This window comes from Petromyzon marinus, chromosome 34 (genome assembly GCF_048934315.1).
Source record: "Petromyzon marinus isolate PM22_M1 ecotype Great Lakes invasive population chromosome 34, UKy_Petmar_22M1.pri1.0, whole genome shotgun sequence".
Classification (NCBI taxonomy): domain Eukaryota; kingdom Metazoa; phylum Chordata; class Hyperoartia; order Petromyzontiformes; family Petromyzontidae; genus Petromyzon; species Petromyzon marinus.
Window position 1 is genome coordinate 10,272,028 of NC_133700.1, and position 19,557 is coordinate 10,291,584.

The 19,557-nt window shown below is 42.1% G+C and overlaps 1 protein-coding gene across 2 annotated transcripts; it reads left to right on the top strand.

The window, feature by feature from the left end:
* The first annotated feature begins 155 nt into the window (after window positions 1-155).
* Window positions 156-18,473, top strand: LOC116948696 (TGF-beta receptor type-1-like). Of its 2 annotated transcripts, none has more exons than XM_032965664.2 (9): window positions 156-306; window positions 5,316-5,597; window positions 8,553-8,783; window positions 10,504-10,734; window positions 12,054-12,221; window positions 13,148-13,304; window positions 14,258-14,382; window positions 15,278-15,408; window positions 15,968-18,473. In XM_032965664.2, exons 1-9 carry the CDS (start codon window positions 240-242, stop codon window positions 16,082-16,084), a joined length of 1,509 nt encoding a protein of 502 aa, XP_032821555.1. In that variant the 5' UTR covers window positions 156-239; the 3' UTR covers window positions 16,085-18,473. The 2 variants fall into 2 exon arrangements, with proteins under 2 accessions (XP_032821555.1, XP_032821556.1); XM_032965665.2 differs by lacking the exon at window positions 156-306 and adding an exon at window positions 660-1,170.
* The last annotated feature ends 1,084 nt before the right edge of the window (window positions 18,474-19,557 follow it).

Sequence of the window (19,557 nt, forward strand, 5' to 3'; positions counted from 1 at the left end):
GGCGACGTTCGCCAAATGCAATTGGTGGAGCCCTCGGAACCCGCGGGACGAGAACGCCTTCCATTGGCTCTCGGGTGAAGCGACGGCCAATCAGACGCCGGGGTGGGCGTGAACCGGCGTATCCGCGCTAAGGAATTAAAATCGTCGTGGCCGCGGCTCCCCCTCCGCCGCCGCCGCCGCCCCGCCCTTCAGCTGACGCCGCTGATGAGGGGGAGAGAAGCCGAACGTCGTCCACGGCCATGGCTCGCCTGCCGACGCTGCTCGCCCTCGCCGCCACCCTCCTCCTCTTCTACCCTGCGGCGCTTGGTGAGCAAATTCTCGCGACCGACGAGGTGGTGGTGGTGCAGGGATTAAACCCCAAAAAAACCCACAGTCGTCGTCATAAAGTTTGACGATCTTCTCTAGCCCCGGACCGGCGGCGGCGTTGGCGGCGGCGGCGGCTGCTGCGGGCGGGCGGGGGGAAAACAACTCGGGCGAGCCGCGGGCCGCCTTTTGCAACGCGTAGCGCGGACAGGCAGAGGAATGTCCGCGCGGCCAATCGGCGAGCCGGTCGAGCGTCACGTTGTGCGGGCGTTGGCCAATGGTGCGCGGCCCCGGTGGGCGCGATCGCCTATGCGGACTAGGATTTCGAGAGGCGGCGCCCGGACACGTACGGGGAGGGGGGGGCCTAAAATGGCGACCGTTGTTATTTTTTTATAGTTTTTTTTGTTATTCAGAAGTGGTGAAGAGAACGTAGGCTGCTGCCTTCGTGGATCACCGCACTCGTGTGTTTTCGGTGGCCTTGCGAACCGACTAAGCAAGCGTCGCTGATGGGGGGGGGGGGGGGGTGTTGGCTTGCGTGAGTTTATTTGCCGTCTTAATGGATGCACAACCCCGCCGTGTGCGCTTCGAAGAGTCCCGCGTTCCCCTCACAAGGCCTCGATTGTCTCACGCCAGTGATTTTTTTTATATATACTGTGCCCACCGTAGTAGTTTCGTCCGTGTTTGTTGTCCGGCCAGAGTCGAACGTCGTTAACTCTCATTAAAAGTTATTTCGTTGCTTGGCGTAGCGTAGGTTTTGTTGTTGTTGTTGCAGGCGTGCGCGTATCGTCAACTGTCGGCGATCCGCGGGCGTTGTTGCGTGCTCGATGAATGTGCGAGGCCAACCCCCACGGGTTCGATTGTTAAACGGTAATGAACAAATAGTAAAAGCAAAAAAAATGGTATTCGGAGTTTGCTTAAATTAGAATTAAATTTATCTTTTGCACGGTGTGATTGTGTGATTTGTTCAGATTCAGAAAAGTACGTGCATGAGTATGCAGCAGAGCAAGTAGGTTGCTTCTAACCTTTTATACTCCGTGGTCGAAAGGCCTTTTAATAATGAGCGTTTTTTGCCATTTGAAGGATGTCACTGTTATATAGCGATGGTTTCTCAAGGAACGCCTCGTTGAGTTTCAAAACTCATGCGGGTGGTGTTCTGCGACACTTACATTTGGCCAATTTATATTTAAAGTTTTTTTTTAGTGTGGGAACAAACCCACGAAAACGAGGAAAACAATATATCGCACGACTGTTCCGTATTTGAGGCGATTGAGATTTGCGTAGGAAGAGTATTTAAATTGTATGACAACAGGTCAGAGCCCATTAAACAAGACTGCGTAAACCTATTTAAGTGCAACATTTGCCTGGGCTTCCGATGTAAACTAGTTGCCAGGTAAGTGACATGTTTCCTTCATGTGTTTTATACAATTGGACACCGAGGTGTTTAAAGACAGTCCAATAATCGATTTCTTAAAAATGCGCTTTAGCAATTTTAACTAAGTAAACACTTTCGAACCACGCAATGCTTTGTCTTGTGCAGACTCCAGAAACAATGACACGTGTAAACCATTAGAGACGAGATATTAAGTACGCCTTCTATCATTACACCATATATAATGAGATAATGCAGCTAAATCACAAATGCAATATTGAATTTAAAACCTCAAGGTTATAATTGATCAAATGTTAGTATTTTCCATCCGTGTAACAGTTATGGGAATCTGCTAATTGAAAAAAAAACTCCAGTGTTTTGACAATACAGTGTGTGATAGGGTCTGTATTATGAATGCTACAGGCTCCATTTCCCTAGAGGTATGTGTGCGATATATACCTTAATTGCTTAATGTTTTAACTGGCATTTTAAAGGGATTAAGCTTGCAGAATTACTTCTGCCCAATATTGTCTTGCAAGAGTGTTGGTGCCAGCGCCGAGATTGTGTTTGTTCCTAGCAAACTAAAGTGGTGAGGTATTTACTTTTTTTCTTTTGTTAATTTGACAAATATTTGGTTTTGGCAACGTTAGCTGCGCAAAACGACTGTCGCAAGCTTTAATAGCCTATTACCCCTGTGGTCACGTTTTAGCAGGGGGGGAGTCACGTTAACATTAAACCACCCTGGTGACCGAATCTGACGTGTTCGGCTTCGTTCAAGCACAATTGCTGTGCAAATATTTGTCATTACATTATCACCTGTGAAGTGTGAGAAAGAGAGATTTAGCATTGGACGACAAAAAAACATTGACTTATCATTTCTTTGAAGAACCCGTATAAGCTCACATTTCACCATTAGAGTTATTAAGATTAAGGTATTCATTACAAACCACCCCCTGCTAATTAATGAAGCTCATTAAGAAAGTAGTCGCTCAGAAGGGTTATTGGATTGAAATGATAGTTTCGGATGAGGATTGGAGATGACGGGTTTGACTCGATGGTTAATAATACTTTGTGTTTGTCTGGGCTGAGGTTCACCACGTGAAGCACAGAATTAGCCTTCTCCAAATTTACCCGTGTGCTTTTGTTGCGCGTACGTGAGCATATTTAAATTATTTCTTCTACTATTTAACATTAACCTTTAGAGAAACTCTTGATGCATTGTGTGCAAAATCTAGCCAGTTTCATTGCTACACGTGTGGACTGCAAATGCATTTTGTGTGCTGAAATCGACTGATGAAATCATTGATTCGCAAACAGCACGCCTGAGGGATCAACAAAGTAAAATCTTTAAATGGCTACCAGTCTACACACAAATAGCCCAGTGCACAGGGCCCAATTTACGTGTGAGTTCTGTAGATTGGTTGAAATGGAAACCTGTGGTGTGGTAAGCCAGGTCAAGCCACATGTCTGGGAATTTCCAGCCCATTTTGGTTGGTTAATGGTTTATGTGCTTGGACGTATAGTGTGATGGCTTGTTGTTGCGTAACTTCTACGGTTGATCCGGTAATGGACTAAGCCAACACAGCACAGCCACTCAACGTAATGTTATTGCCCAGATATTCAACAATGGCAGTAAAGACGCACTGAAAAGCACATTTCACTGGCTTGCGATCAATTGAAATTGTCAGTTTAATTATGCGAGCCTCTTGAGTAGGTCAGGGATTTTTGGTGTTACAGTATCCAGCATGATGGCATCACGTTTTTTTAGCCACCCGATCCAGTTTTTGAATTGATCAATTGCAGGTCCATTTTTGACCACAACAGACCATTCTGAAGATGCCTAAATAATTACTTCCTGCTTATTTAAACTAAATGCGCTAATGGATTTCAATTCTTTGAGGCACTTTATAATTAGTTATATCCTGCTGAGTTAATTGGCAAAGCCTTCAGTAGATTGATGATTCATCCTAACCACTATCTTCTTTTTTTACCATTTTAGCTACATAAGCCAGTTGGACTTGGAGAATAATACAGGGTGAAAGAATATTTAATACACGGTACAAACGAATACATAATGGAGACAAAATAATACACAAAAGAGAAAAGAAAATGGTGTGAATAATTTTTGGTACTCCATTGTTTATAATTACTGTGCAATGACTTGCTTTCACTGGCACTATCAATGTTTTCATACATTTTTTTACTTCACTTTTCATAACACTTGTTGAGCTACATGACCCACGTTTGACCCTGAGCAGTCGGTTGTTTTTATGGTTTTATATATTTATGAATTAATCTGTTCTCATGCCACAGGGTCTAAACAATTCACTGTCGTAATTTTAGAAAACAAATTACAGTAGGGACAAAGAAGTGAGAGGTTGAATCGTTTTCTTTTCAGTACATTAATGATGCAGAAACGAGCTTGGTCCATATTGTGAAATCCATTTCAATATCGTTTTTAAAACTACAGCTTAATTCCTGTTAAATACACAGTCTGCCGTGGAATGTAGTGTGTTCAGGTTTTTAGACATTTTCGTTTATTATAATTATTAAATCGCAATGGAAAAATTGTATGAACCATCCCTGACTGTGACACAAGTTAATAACGTTGCATTTGCTTTTCCTTAACTATGGACACGGGCAAGTACAATACAAAGTTTTCTGTTTTCATATTTGACATCGGAAACTCAAGATTGCTTAAGTGTGTGTTTTCTTTCCTGTTGGCATAACGTATTAGGGGTCCAAGGCTGATCACTGCTTATTAACACACACACACCACTGAGCGTTGTTAACAGTCCATTTTTTATCGATTGACTTGGCCATTGGACTCGATGGGTTCATTCCTCTGTCGCGTTTTGGTGGAGCCAATGCTTTGGCGGATGAAATACAGGCCGTCTGGTTAGTTGGCACTTAGCAAACATGCCCACAGGTCTGCAATCGCACAGTGCTACATCCCCCCCCCCCCCACTTCTTAACCGAGTGCTGTGGCAGCTGCAGTTAATTTTGGCAGGCGCTCTTGGAGGGGTGTGTGTTATGGATGACACACAGCTTTTAAAGTGGATACTAAAGGACACCTCTTATTAAAGTCTTCTGCCCTGTCAGGACTTAAATATTTAGGGAGGAAAAGTTGTTTCTGGGCATGAGTTGTGACCACCTGCTGGGGAGACCACTTTCCAACACCAGAAAGTGTTTGTCTCGATGTTGTTTTTGGGTTAACGGAGGCTTTTTAGCATTAAGTGCGGGCTAGCTTGACTCGCACAAACACGTTGAGTCATTTGCACTTCCGGGAAAATTCTCTTGAAAATAAAATAATTCTCAGTTTGTTTCACAATGTGTGGCTCATTTGTCAACCCATGCCTACACTACCTTTAATATTACAGGATATACTGTATATTGACAAGGGTGGACATTTTTAAAAATACGTTTATGCTATCTTCAAGCAGGTTAATATTTAAGTAACGTTTTAATATTACAACCGTTTTGTATATACAATTTCATGGTGCTAATGCAAATGGAGTTGTTGCATATTTTAGAAAAATGGTGAAATTTCCATGATGTCGGCTGCAGGTGATGGCGTGTACACACCGCGAGATTCACTATCAAACCGTGCCCGGCTCTCTCCCACATAACCCCCTCCTCACAGCCCTGCGCTGCGCCTGCAAGACCTGCGCCAGCAGCAACTACATCTGCGAGACGAATGGCATGTGCCAGGTGATCGCCGTGCGTAATAAGGACGGTCATGTCACCAACGACCGCAAGTGCTTGACGACAGAGAGCCTGCAGCCGCCAGAGCGGCCCTTCCTGTGCGTCGACTCCGTGGGCTCCCAGTCGCGGTTCAAGGTGCAGTGCTGTTCGCAGGACCTGTGCAACAACAAAACGCTCTCGCTGGATCCGGTGCATAATAACGAAGCAGGAAAACAGCCAGGTGGGTGGCTCCATGATTTGGTGTGTTTGTGTGTAGGTATTGTTTCAGCCAGTCATCTGTCAGTCTACCGATGGCACCTGGGTCTTTCACGTGACCTGCCAGCGTGCGTTCGATACTTTACGCGGCCTTAAAGTGCACATAGCCTGGCACATGCGCTGTGGTGACATCACCGCCGCTTTGTGGCGAATGGCGGTTGTTGTAGATATTATTTCATTTTAGTTGCTAAGTACAGGCAATGGGCCTTTGATAGGAAGTGGTGAACAATCGAGAGAAGTACAGAATATTGCACTGTAGGTGAGCATCATCAAGCAGGGTTTTGTTAGAGTTTTGGATAGGTAATGCACAAGTCTCTGTGTGACTGCACCAAGTGAGCATTAAAATCCTGTGTTGGAGTCTGGACAAATTCTCAAATGTTTTTTATTCTTTTGCTTCAAAATATAGGTCTGTAAAGCCCGTAAGCTGACTTAAAGATAAAAATTTTTTTTTAAGGGGAGAGGTGAAGTCTTTATTTTATTACACAGTGCAATGTGTAATATATTTTTCTGAGGTTTAAATTAGTTTCACGTGTGTAGTGACTTGATGGAATTAAACCGGTCACCAAATGAAACCTTATATTGATTTCAGCCATCTTCAGCCTTGGGTATTGGAGCTATTGTATAGCAAAACAGTTTAAGAGCTGGTGTTATAGGTTGAGAAACGAAGTGCATGTTTTACCCAGGTCAGCGGCTATTGGAATGAAAAACTTTTTTCCCTCAATTTTTTTCTTCCTCCATTTAATTAAGTCGCTAATAATGCACACCCATAAATGAATATATATCACATGTTCAATTAACTGTATTTCCCGGAGCCAACATCCAAATTAATGTCAAAGCCCAACTGCCTAGTTTTAATAATGAAAGTTCACTTAATGTGTCCCATGTGTCACAGCCTGAAGAGTAATTATCTTCCTTTGCTTCCATCGTTGTGTAACACTTGCTCACTACATCTTCCACCCCCCCCACCCCCCTCAAAAATCTGTGCCTCCTTCATTAGCAAAAGTGCTTGGCCTGTGTTTCTAATTGAAGTTAATAACATAAAGCAACTGCAATTAGCCTGTTACTCAATAGCATGTGAAAGCCAATTGAGATGCATAATCAGTTTTGGAATCTTACCTATAAATTGTTCAATGTGAAAAGTAATGTTGTGGAAAACTTAGAGCGTTTATTAATTTTAGATTCATTATTTGAATCTGCTGATGGGTTTCACTGCCCCAAACGAATGATAAATATTATCATTGAATGACATCAGCCAATGCACAACCATCAAAGGGAGCGTAAATCAAAGGAAAACGATTCTTGAAATATATTAATGTCAAGGAATCTTGGTCAATCTTCTTTGGTTCTTTCGGTAAAGTCACGTAGATTGAGAATAAAATAATAAAATAAGACAATGAAATTCTCACGACGTTTCGGCCACAACGCAAGTAGCCTTTTTCAGGTGAAAGAACAGAACTGTCGGGATGACAGAGCTTTCACCTGAAAAAGGCTACTTGTGTTGTGGCTGAAAGGTCGTGAGAATTTTATTGTCTTAGTTTATTCTCATTCTACGTGACTTTACCGAAAGGACCAAAGAAGATGAATCCTTGCAGTCACGAAAGCTTCAAATCGAAATGTAATCTTGGTCAATGTCATCGATACCATCACACACTGCTATTGCTTTCTTGCTTTTGATATAATCGCTCAGCTTTTGCAGTTGACACCTTATTGTCAAGCTATTAGCTTACAACATGCCACTGTCTTTTGGTCTTGGTTAACTAAAAAGCGTTTGGCCAAAATCCTTAATAAGGAATAGCCCAGATATTTTAGGTTAGCTTTCCCGAAAGAACTGCAGTTCAATGAGGCTTTACTGGATAAACAACGGCCTATTAGGTATCACAAAGCAGAGGAAAAATGCCTTGGCATTGTGTTATTTGAGCAGATGTCAAATTTCCAAAGATTAGTGTTGGTTGTGCCTTGAGTGCCTTCTACCTCGACCATGCCTGCAGTTGTCATCCATTGACTGCAATAAATTATTGACGAACGAGTGCAGTTTCCAATCTCTTTTCCTTGTCCAAACAAGCATGTTTGTTTACTTTGTCTCTGTTCCATATCTCATCCTTTGCAGATGACAAGAGGTTTTGAGCTCTCCCCATTAAACATTTTGATCCACTCTCCAGGCCTTGTTCTCTAAAAAATAATCCCTTTTTTTTAAGTGGAATAGTTTGGAGGTTGTTTGTGTGTGTGTGTGTTGCTCATCGTAGTACTGCTTTTGGTTATTGAATTATAAGCAGAATGATAACATATCTATGATTAAAATCAATAGTCGTAGTATGATGTGTTGATGTTTAAAAACAATCTATCGTAGAGTGGTAGTAATTAGTTGTGCCCATCCTACTGCTACTCCCTGCCCCCCAGCTACAGCCAGGCCTACCCCAGCCCCTCCTTAAGCACTCCCACCTGTCCTAACAGTCACCGTAACTACACCCCCACTCTTTATTTTAACCACTATCATATGCACGATTTGATAATTGTTGTAAATGGCCTTGGACTAAGCCCCTCGAAAATTAACTACTGTTTTATAAACTTTTTTTTTTATTTTATCAGGTAAGGTTCACTGAGCTATAGAGCTCTTTTTCAGAAGCGACCTGGGCACAAATGAAAGATCGACCAAGTGGCTTATGTAGAGATGTATAGCAGCAAAATACTCTCAACGCATGTTTATAAATGTGGAGGGAAAAAAACGGAGGACCCGGAGAAAAATGCACGCGACCATGGGGAGAATACGCAAACAGCAAATATATAGGCATCGTCAGGGGCGGGATCGGACCGACGACCTCCTGCATACCAGCCGAGGGAGTTAACATCTCTCCACCACGGTGCCCCATCTATACAAGATATAAAATGTGTGATCGTCTTGTTAAATTGACACTCCCTGCAGATGAGCGCCCGATGAGTTCCCTGGAGCTGGCAGTGGTCGTTCTGGTGCCGACCGTGCTGTTGGTCGTGGCACTCATCGCCTTCCTGTGCCATCGCCGCTCGCTGCACCGTCACCGCCACCATCCCGTGCCCGAGTTTGATGCCGAGCCCTACCGCGAGGACTCCTTCATCCCCGATGGGGCCTCCATCAAAGATCTGCTCTATGAGATGACCACCTCTGGCTCGGGCTCAGGTTGGTGGAGTTTGTTAAACGGTGTTTGATTGACTGTTGCATTCAGAAACTGTTTTGTTTCACCCTGACCACAGTGGCATTTGGCATGTAAGGATTCAGCCTCCATTCTGATCCCCTGCCGATTTTATTTAGGGTCTCAGTGTAACTCAATGTATAATTTGTCTCATTTTACAATCTCATTTTATTGCTACTTCTGTCGTCGTCCAGTTTTCACTCCATCATCTCTAAATGCATAGTTAACTTATTTTTAATTGGCAAAAAAACATGATTGACTTTCACATATGGTGTATGCATTAATTACCATTATGAGAAGCAATTAAATGGATGAGTTTATGGATCATGACATGTCCATTTGGTAAATAATGATTTACCCCATCCCCACCCTTTGCGATTCAGTGCATTGCCATGATTGGGAGGTCACAGTTCTGTTCAAGAATAGTTGTGTTTTTCTTGTTTGTACTGTCTTTTTATCTTGTTTAATTTGAAATGTGTGTTTGCAATAATTTGTGTAGTCCCTCGTTTCTATTGTGTGCTCTCTCCCATTTGTTGTTGTCTCATTCTGTCAGTTTTTTTCTTGTGCTGTTTTGTCTCCACACCCGTATTTCTTCTGCCTCATTTGTCCACTGTTCTAAGAAAAAAACCAAATGCATCATGTTTGTACGACTCAAATGCATTTTACATGCATGATCTGATGCAAGTAATATGATTATAAGAATACATTTTATTCTATGAATCGTTATATAACGAACGAATCATGTCCTTGATGTTTCTGCGTAGCACTGCAGTATTGGGCGATCCTGATACTGCATCACAGTTACATATCGTACCGATCAGTAGAATGGCTGTTGTTAAAGAAAACATTAAGTATCTAACGTCTACATTATTACCTCTATCACGTTTTGAAATGAATAGTCACTTGTAAATATATAAAAAAAATCCCTAATCTTCATTATTGCTATTAATATCCTTGGGTTATTAAATCTTTTGAACAACTTTTCTCCTTATTGGCAATATTCAGCATGAGGCACTTCCAAGACAATGCTTTTATTGTGCAAAACTCTTTAACGTAGGAAATTCCTAGGCAGTCTTAACTGTATTGGGACCCTCCTTTATAAACACTGAAATGAATAGCACCGTTTTGTTTTCACGCCTTTATTTACCTTGTATATTAAGCCACTGGTGATCTTTGCCGTTCTGTACTTAGTGCCTGTAAGTCTATTAACTCTGAACCCCAGAAGGCTCAGCAGATGGGGGAAGCTTATGTCTGTTAAATTCGTCGTGTTGCATTATGACCTGACCCACACTGTTGTACTGCTCGTCTTGTTGTCTGGGTTTGTTATTTACCTCATCGTACCCTGTATGACTCTTGCCTGTTTTCTTTTGTATTATGAGAATGTGTCATTTATATATTTGTTATCATAGTTTTTTTTCTGATTGTTGCTGTTTTTGCGTTTTTTTGTTTGGTTTTTGCATTTATTATCTTGACGAATCCAAACATTTGAAAGCAATGTTTTTGGACCATGCATTGACCCTCTCTAGGGCAGTGAGTAAGCAGTACAGCAAGTACACTTCCAGCCAGTTATCGGTGTAGAATTCAAGTATCCTCTAATTGTATGCATTCATGGTTTTTCCTCCCAGAAACTAGACTTTCCTTCAACACAAAGCAATACCAAAATACTCAATTGGAATTGACCAACACTCTGTTTACCCCCGTGTGCAGGCCTGCCACTGCTGGTGCAGCGCACCATCGCACGCACGGTGGCGCTGCAGGAGAGCATAGGTAAAGGCCGCTTTGGCGAGGTGTGGCGCGGAAAGTGGCGCGGGGAGGATGTTGCCGTCAAAATCTTCTCGTCACGTGAGGAGCGCTCGTGGTTCCGTGAGGCCGAGATCTACCAGACCGTCATGCTGCGCCACGAGAACATCCTGGGCTTCATTGCCGCCGACAACAAGGGTGTGCCATGCCCTCGTCCATCCAGAAACCTTGGATATTTCTCCACCTCGTAAACCTTTAATCCCCATGAATCCCAATTACAATTGCTGTGATTACCGTGAGATGGAGGCACTTGTGTCCCTCATGCTCGCCTTAGAAATAGTCGAGTGTAAATCTAGAACTTAAATGGCATAGTGGGATGATTTGACCAAAGGGCAAGCTTTTGTACACCTTTTATAGTACAGAGCTGCCAGTTGCTACAGCAGAATATTTTAACCCGATTTAAATAAATTATTTTTCAGTAATATGAATAGGGTAGCTGGCAACAGGAATAGTCCTAACAAATATGTGGCTCACTGGCCTTAAATGTAAGGTGTGCGATTTTTCACCAATGACTTAGATCGTCGTCAGTAGGCTGAAATTTCTATCGATAGGCTTGGGCACAGAACCATCAGTGATGGTTGCGTAATTGGTTGGACACTGATGTATAGAACTCCCATTTTCAGTATAGCCTAAGGTTTAGCGTATTGCAGATACCTCTGCAGATATTCAAGTGAATTAGCATCTCAAGTCAGGGGAGAGAGATTGGTGACTTATCTGAACCGGTTCTGGACCTCCCATAGGTCGACTCTGCATCAAATGAGTTCCTGTTGCAGTGTGTTAACATCAACACTGTGGAGAGAAAAGTTGCTGGGCATGCTGCTGGCCACTCACCCCCTCCTGTGCCGTGTTGGCCTTCATAGGTGCTTGCGAACTGGATCTCCCCCAACGATTTGTTGAGGCTAAAGGGGGGATATTTGTCTTTGTTAATCATATGTGCCCATGTCTCCCATGTACTTAATGTACTCATGTATAGCCCTGCCACCGCTCCTTAATCACACCACATCTTCCACTGCTGTTCAACATCACACCACCACTGGCCACTTACAGGAATACTTATGGGGATTTCCAAACATTTGACGATTTTGACACTATTGTTCTACTAGAGTCTTAAATAGGTCTCTTATATACAAAATAAAACCGTGTACACAATGCCCTGCATATATAGTTTTTGTCTCACAAGATTCCAACCAATCTGTTGAGTCCACAAAGTTGGGATACTCCAAATGAAGTGAAAAAACAATTCTAGCAATGGCTTTTTTTCTAGTCTTCAGTAACCAGGCTGAGACCATCAACTCTCTACACTTGAGAACCTAGTTTAACCATGAGTATCTGAAACACGGATTTGAACCCGGGACCTCTGCTGTGTTAGCTGACAGTCTACACTGTACAGCCACCTTAGCTTCCCCCCATCCTTAGCTAATCTTGCTGCGACGGATGGGACCTGCATTCCTTTTCAGACAATGGCACGTGGACCCAGCTGTGGCTGGTGTCGGACTACCATGAGCACGGCTCTCTCTTCGACTATCTCAACCGCTACACGGTGACGGAGGAGGGCATGGCTCGCATGGCCCTGTCCATCGCCAGTGGGCTCGCTCACCTGCACATGGAGATTGTGGGGACTCAAGGTAAAATGTCTCCTGAAGGAACGCATTCATGGTCTGTTCTTGTCGGAGTGCAACATAAGGTTAAAGGTGTGTTTATTTGGCTGGATGTAAAGTTGCACAACTTGTAATCCTAAAAAGTGGTGGTCGGGTTTGTGTGTCGTGCAGAGATGGCCACCATTAAATGTCTGAGGCACCTACCTTTGTGGCTTCTGATGTGCATACATTATTTAGTACTAGTACATTTTTGCCCAATTTGAGTGAAAGTTATAGTGTCATCTCTTCACATCCTTGGGTTTTCTCCAAGTACATTGGTATTCTCAAACAAATAATAATTTCAACTTGTAATGCGCACATTATTTTCTCTTGTGGGATAATGATTCGAGAGGTGCAAGGAACCACACACAAGCAGAAAGGCAGCCACGCGATGAGCCGGCGCCAACAATTGCCTAATCTCTGTGGTCCTTTTATATATGAAGATGTTATTGGTCAATTAACGAGTGTTTACATATGGGAGAAAACCGGAGCACCCGGAGAACACCAATGCTTGTGAGGGGGCAACATTCTATCCCATACAGACAGAACAGGTGGAGTCTGCATATTTGCTGTACTATCTTCTGGCAAGCCATGGTATGGCATCACGATGCCCATGGGAAGGGAGTTTTTTCACAGCATTTGTTAAATCCATCAACCCTTGCCTCCATCCACATTGCTGAATTACATGAGTGCACCACCACTGCCCAGCTAAATACTCAACTGGTCAAATGACCCATGCAGGATCCTATTGGCAAAGTATGTTAACAATTCTCCTGGTGCTTGGCTAAATAAAGTTTTGTTGATATGTTGGGTTAATGTGGAGATTGTTAAGAGTGTCTCAGGATGCAGTTACATTTACACACGTGCATAAATTAAACTTGTGTTTGTAACTTTATTGTGTTGTGCCTTGACAGGCAAACCGGCCATTGCGCACCGAGACCTAAAGTCAAAGAACATCCTGGTAAAAAAGAATGGCACGTGCGCTATCGCCGACCTGGGTCTCGCCGTGCGCCACGACTCGGCCACTGACACCATCGACATCGCTCCCAACAACCGAGTTGGCACAAAACGGTGAGACAAGCAACAAAACAGGGAGGGGCCACAGTCCCATTTAAACAAAACCACCAAAACAATGTGACCTGTCCCATTATTGATATTGGAGAAATTGGCAGTCTGTGAAGTAAACATTATTTGAAATATCTTCGTTGGTTCTTTCGGTAAAGTCACGTAGAATGAGAATAAAATAATAAATTGATAAAATAAAATAACACAATAATATTCTCACGACGTTTCGGCCACAACACAAGCGGCCTTCATCAGGTGAAGGGACGAGACTGTCTGGTAGGACAGCGCTGGAGTGAAAGAGCCACGTTCAGATTACGGCCTTTAAGCTGTGTGAGAGGAACAAAGCGCCTTGACAAAGGAATTAGCATATAATTTAGCATTGAAATGGCTGAATGATTAGCTAAATTATATGCTAATTCCTTTGTCAAGGCGCTTTGTTCCTCTCAGACAGCTTAAAGGCCGTGATCTGAACGTGGCTCTTTCACTCCAGCGGTGTCCTACCAGACAGTCTCGTCCCTTCACCTGATGAAGGCCGCTTGTGTTGTGGCCGAAACGTCGTGAGAATATTATTGTGTTATTTTATTTTATCAATTTATTATTTTATTCTCATTCTACGTGACTTTACCGAAGGAACCAAAGAAGATGAATCATTGCAGTCACGAAAGCTTTAAATCGAAATTATTTGAAATAGGTATAGGCCAATACTTAAGTTGTATATTGGAACAAATAAATATCGTAATAGCATTCTGGGCAGTTGGGCCTTTTGAGAATGAGTGAAGCAGACCTGGGGTGAACTACAATTATAATTGTCATTCGAAATGAATTACAATCACATGCCATTGTAATTTCAGCAAAAACATGCTGGTGTAATTCTAATTATAATGGAACCCAAGTCTGGGGCGAATTGTTATTTTTACATTTTTTATCGTTTGTTATTTTCATGTCGTGTGCACCCTCAGGTACATGGCTCCGGAGGTGCTGGATGACACCATAAACCTGAAGCATTTTGACTCGTTCAAGCGTGCCGACATGTACGCGTTGGGGCTCGTGTACTGGGAGATCGCACGTCGCTGCACGCAAGGAGGTATGACGGGTGGGGCGGCTTGTTGCCCCTAGTTGGAGGGTAACAGGAAATGTTCTGAGCCTTTGTGTAGCTATCAAGTGTGCAGGAAGTGTGAATGCATGGGCCCCCCCCCGGTGCTTGCTGGGGCCCACCAAGCGCTGGGCTATGAAAACGAGGAGGAAATTGGACCAGTTGGCCCCATTTCATTCTTTATACCATTGCTCATGCTAAACGCACGCTACGCCAATGACAGCCTGCATTTATTGGGAGTAACGACCCACTTGTCAAAATTTGATTCACAAACTATTTTTTTGCCACTGCGGTCCAAGTAAAATTCATATTGATATGAATCTGGAATATTTAATAGTAAACATGAAGTGGAAGTAATTGATTCCTAAACGGACAATTAATTGTATCTAGCGTGTGCGTATGAATTATGTTTTCACAAGTAATCATTGCATACCTCATGTTTACGGTTAGGCATTAGACAGCAAGGCTGTTATTAGCCGCGCTTACCTTAAGGCTTTTGTAGGTATAGATTCCAAGTTATTGTTCAACTGGTTGTGGTGACGTATGCCTGTAATCCAGTGCTTTGGTAGCAAGGGTTGGTTAGTGGGTCACATAGATTTGTGAAACTTACAAATTCACTGTTGCAAGGGGCCTTGTAGATAGCAGCAGAGCCAATGGGCTCATAGACCCATCTGTGCAAACTTGCCTATCTCAGTTGAGTTTTTCTCTCGGTACTCCAGTTCCTGCCTACACGTGAAACTCCCACTTAGAGAAAATTGTCCAAACATCATCATGCAGGACACTTCTATATGGCCATGAGACTTATGAGCTTTGGTGTTAATTGTATATGCAGCTGCAAAGTTATGGTAATGTGCATTATAATAATTGTAACCCCCTACCACTTCAGGAGTATTGGACGAGTACCAGCTGCCCTACTATGACGTGGTGCCATCAGACCCATCCGTGGAAGAGATGCGCAGGGTGGTGTGTGACCAGAAGCTACGTCCCAGCATCCCCACACGCTGGCACAGCTGCAAGGTCAGTGGTGGTGCCCATTTCTCTGCCCTCTGTTCTCTTCTGCTTCAGCCTGCCACTGTTGATAATCAAGTTATGTACTACTTGATACCAAAATTGGTGAAACTTTAATATCTACCGTTTGTGAATTTGTCATGACATCTTGAAACATTTGCCTTTTTCGATTTTATCGGTTTTATCCAAAATGTACTTTTGAAGTTTAGACAAATTGTACCCCTTGCTTTCTGCACTATGCCAAATTATTTGACCATTTACAATTAAGCAATGCTTTTGGGAAGTATTTTGCACCTGGGCCGTTAAAAGTGTGTTACACTTCAACATCTCTTTTTAAACTTTGGTGGATGTTCAGAATTGGAAACTCATCAGGAGTCAGCAGTGGCTCACTTTGGCAAGGATTTGCACACGTATTGAGTTACTGTGCTTCAAGGAATTTATTGTTCTTCTATTTTACATAGTTTAGTTATTGACAATATTGTCCGGCAATCATTGCTCATTTTTCGCATTTTTTTATTGCAATTGCTTACGCACCGTCTCCTTATAAACGCCCTTCCCCCTCATGCAGATGCTGCACATTGTGGCCAAGATCATGCAGGAGTGTTGGTACCACAACGCAGCGGCTCGACTCACGGCGCTGCGTGTCAAGAAGTCCCTTTCACAGATGCAGACGGCCCTGGCGTAGTAACACCACTGTGCCACCAACTTGGAACTCCACAACACCTCAGTACCGGAAGCCGAAAGCGCAGGGATATTGAACAAATGTTTGTCTTTTTTTTTTACAGATGTTTTGAAATTAGTTTTGCTTTAATTCCTTCCTGGTGTTATTGTTTTGTTTCTACTATTTTGTTTTTAAAACTCGGGCCTGAGTGCCGTAATGCACGACATGCCCAGTCTTTGGCAAGGTCTCAATCTCCAGTAGGGTGTTACACTGTGCTTTGTCGTGCTGTTCTGTAGAACACCCTTCCCTTTTAATTATCAGGATGTGCAAGCGAAGGGGCAGAGAGTTGCACCTTTTGTTGGAATTCAAAGGTGTAAACCAATGGCCAAATTGGTGATGAGTTCAGGGGCACCGTTCAATTTTGCTAAATCGTGCTTTGAAGAGTGCTTGGATGGGGATATATTCTCCAACCACTTAGAGCCTCCAGACTACCTCACTCCTTCCAATGTATATCCATGGCTTTTCAGGACTTCATGCCTCCAGCGCAGAGGCCAGGGGGGGCAGCGTGTGTGTTGAGTCAGCTTAAAGAATGAAAAACCAGTGTTAACATAAACTTTCCGATTGTCACCATGATTTTTTATTACTTTTTTTTTTCAATGCATTGCCACCTTAATTACAAATAGTGATATTTGGTGACTAGTTTCATTTGTAATTTTGTCTTTATAGTCAACAACCTGACATCATGAAAGTTCAGGTTTTCTCTGCGTAAGATAATATTAACGTATTTACTATGTTAACACCAGACGTTTTCTAAGCCATAGCTCAAGCCATAAACAGGACCTTGTAAATCACTGATATGGTAAACTAACCTTACACTTTTTTAGGAACTACTCCAGACAGATGTATGTGCATCGGATGAGTAAAAAACACCCCACAATAACCACATGTAAGTTTTGCACAATGTGCCAGCCTGAATTTTTCCCCAGTGTCCACATGGTGCAGGAGTATTGAGCATTTAAGGGAATCTATTGAGCAAGTTGACGGGCAACATCTGCGGCTCATTGGGCAAATCATTGTGGCATTTTGTAACTGGTAAGGCCTTTACCTGGACAGAAAAATGGTGTACTTAAATTTTATGCAACATACAAACATTTGAATGTAATCTGCGTAAGCTCAGTGACTTTTTTTATTTCGTATGCACGGTCATTTTTCCTCGGAGCCTCAAATTTCCGTCGTAATCTTAACTAATGAAAGTAAGCACGGTTCACCTCACTGCGATTAAAGGATTGTTTTTTTCATTGAATTTTTAAAAACAAGCATTCACAAATAGGATTTGGATATAGGATGTAATGACAAGCATAGTGATTAGGGAATTATCACATTTGATAAAGGTACTTTTTGACTGCTCATTGGATGTACGCAGTTGTGATTAAAGTTTTATACAAAGATTTTATGTCTAATTAATTAAGTGTAAAACCTAACTATAGCAACAGGAGTTTTTTTAAGTTAAATTTTTATAGTTTTTTATTTTAGTACTCATTGCCTTTTTCTTACAATTAACAGTCGAGCACTTATCCATTGTAAATATTATTTTTTACCGTTGACAAAATTTTCTTTTTAATTATGTGCCAGGTGATGTACATAGATTTTGAAAATATGAATATCGGTGTGCTGTTTAAATTATCTAGGTCTACTGCATCCCAAAAGAGTGGAGTTGTGTTTATCGATGTACTGAATTATAAATCTGAAAGACAAATTGATGGCTAATAACTGACCTGTTATGTGTGTAATGTTCAATTGATGTTAGGGATATATACATTATAGACGATGAAATGTTTTAAATTATGTGCAAAATTAGTTTCAAAAAGTCATGTTCTTACACTGCTGTAACCTATAATTCTAAACAGCCTTGTAACAGATTTGTTACAGAGCTGTGACTAAGATTGTGTTTGTGATTTGTATATAAATTGTTTATATATGTATATAATGGTAACAGGTTTTTTTTGCAGTTTAAACATAACTCTACGCTTCAAATTTATTAGAAATAACATGTTCTGCTCTGAGAACATTCTCTTGTAAAAATGTAAAGCAGTACACAAACTTAGTCGGCTCATGTACCTTTTGAGTCGGTTCTGCTTTCATTTTTTCAAAAGATCGCTCATATCCAGCGGTGATTGTCACATCAGATGATAGTTGTGGATATCCTAGACAGAATTGTTTTGTGTTGACAGCATTACTTTTGCCCTTGTGGTAAGCTTATCAACAGGAATTTGGAAACAGTACTAAACCAGAGTTTAGTTCATTTTAAAAGGTGTACAAAATGATATGTCGTGCTGTGTGGGCTTTGGCCATGTATTGTGCAACATTGCGTGGACCATGTAAAGTTAAATCGGATTACATGTACTTTCTAAAATTATGAGTTGGTGTTATTCTTCTCTGATTCGTACTTTGTGTTTATTATTTCAGTCTTTATTTTTGAAGTTGAAAACCTACAAGGGCACTTTAGTATTGGGGTTTAAAAACATTAAGGATCACCAGCCTTCGTATTTAGGATCCACTTGGTTTAGCAAAACACTTAATTCATAGCTAATTTAATTAAATAGCTAATTTGCATTTCATCTGGTTCAAACAATGGCTTCAAAACATTTAAAGCGCCGATTCCATTGCATCTGAAAAAATAAAGGCAACATCGTAAATGTATGATTTGAATGATCCCCCTGTCCTTTTTAAGAGGACAAATTACTTGTGTAACTCAGCGGGCTCCCTGCTGCTTGACTCAAGAATATTAAAGGAAATATCTGAGGTTCTTATCTGGTTAAATGACGAAACAATTCAGACATATCTTGGGGAGTTGCCGTCAGCTCAAATGACACACAGGTATTACAGCTCCGTGGGTTCTCGCCATCGTCATCAGCCAGTATCCGTGCACTGCTGGATAAAGGCCTCTCCAAGCCGTCGTGTTTAGTTTGCGATGCAACAATCCAAGTACACGCACGTGACTTGACTTCATCACTCCCATCGTTGCAGTGGAGGCGCTTTCGAGCATAATTTTTGACTTGACCTGCCATACGGTCTTCACATCCCGACCACCGGCTCCAGCCCAAACCCACCACTTTGCGCTCACAATGTCTCTTACCCTGATCGTGTTCCCACGTGGTTAATGGAATGACTCCGTGGCCTCTCGCACAGTTAATTTAATGACGTAATCAAAGAGATCTGAAGTTTTCGCCTGGTTAAGTACATGTCAAGATAATAAAAACAGCGGCCCTTTAAACTTGGTTGATCAAAAGACATCAAAGACGTTTTATCTTTGTGGGCTGTCATCTTTGTTTAATAAAGGACAATCGAATGGGAACAACGCAGTGGGTTCCTACATGGTTAATCAAATGACTCGGCCTGTCACATTACCTGACAATTCCAGATAATGACAATAATTAGAGAGATGACCTCTTGTGTGCTTACCTGCTTAATTAAAACCCCGCTGTATTAAATTCACG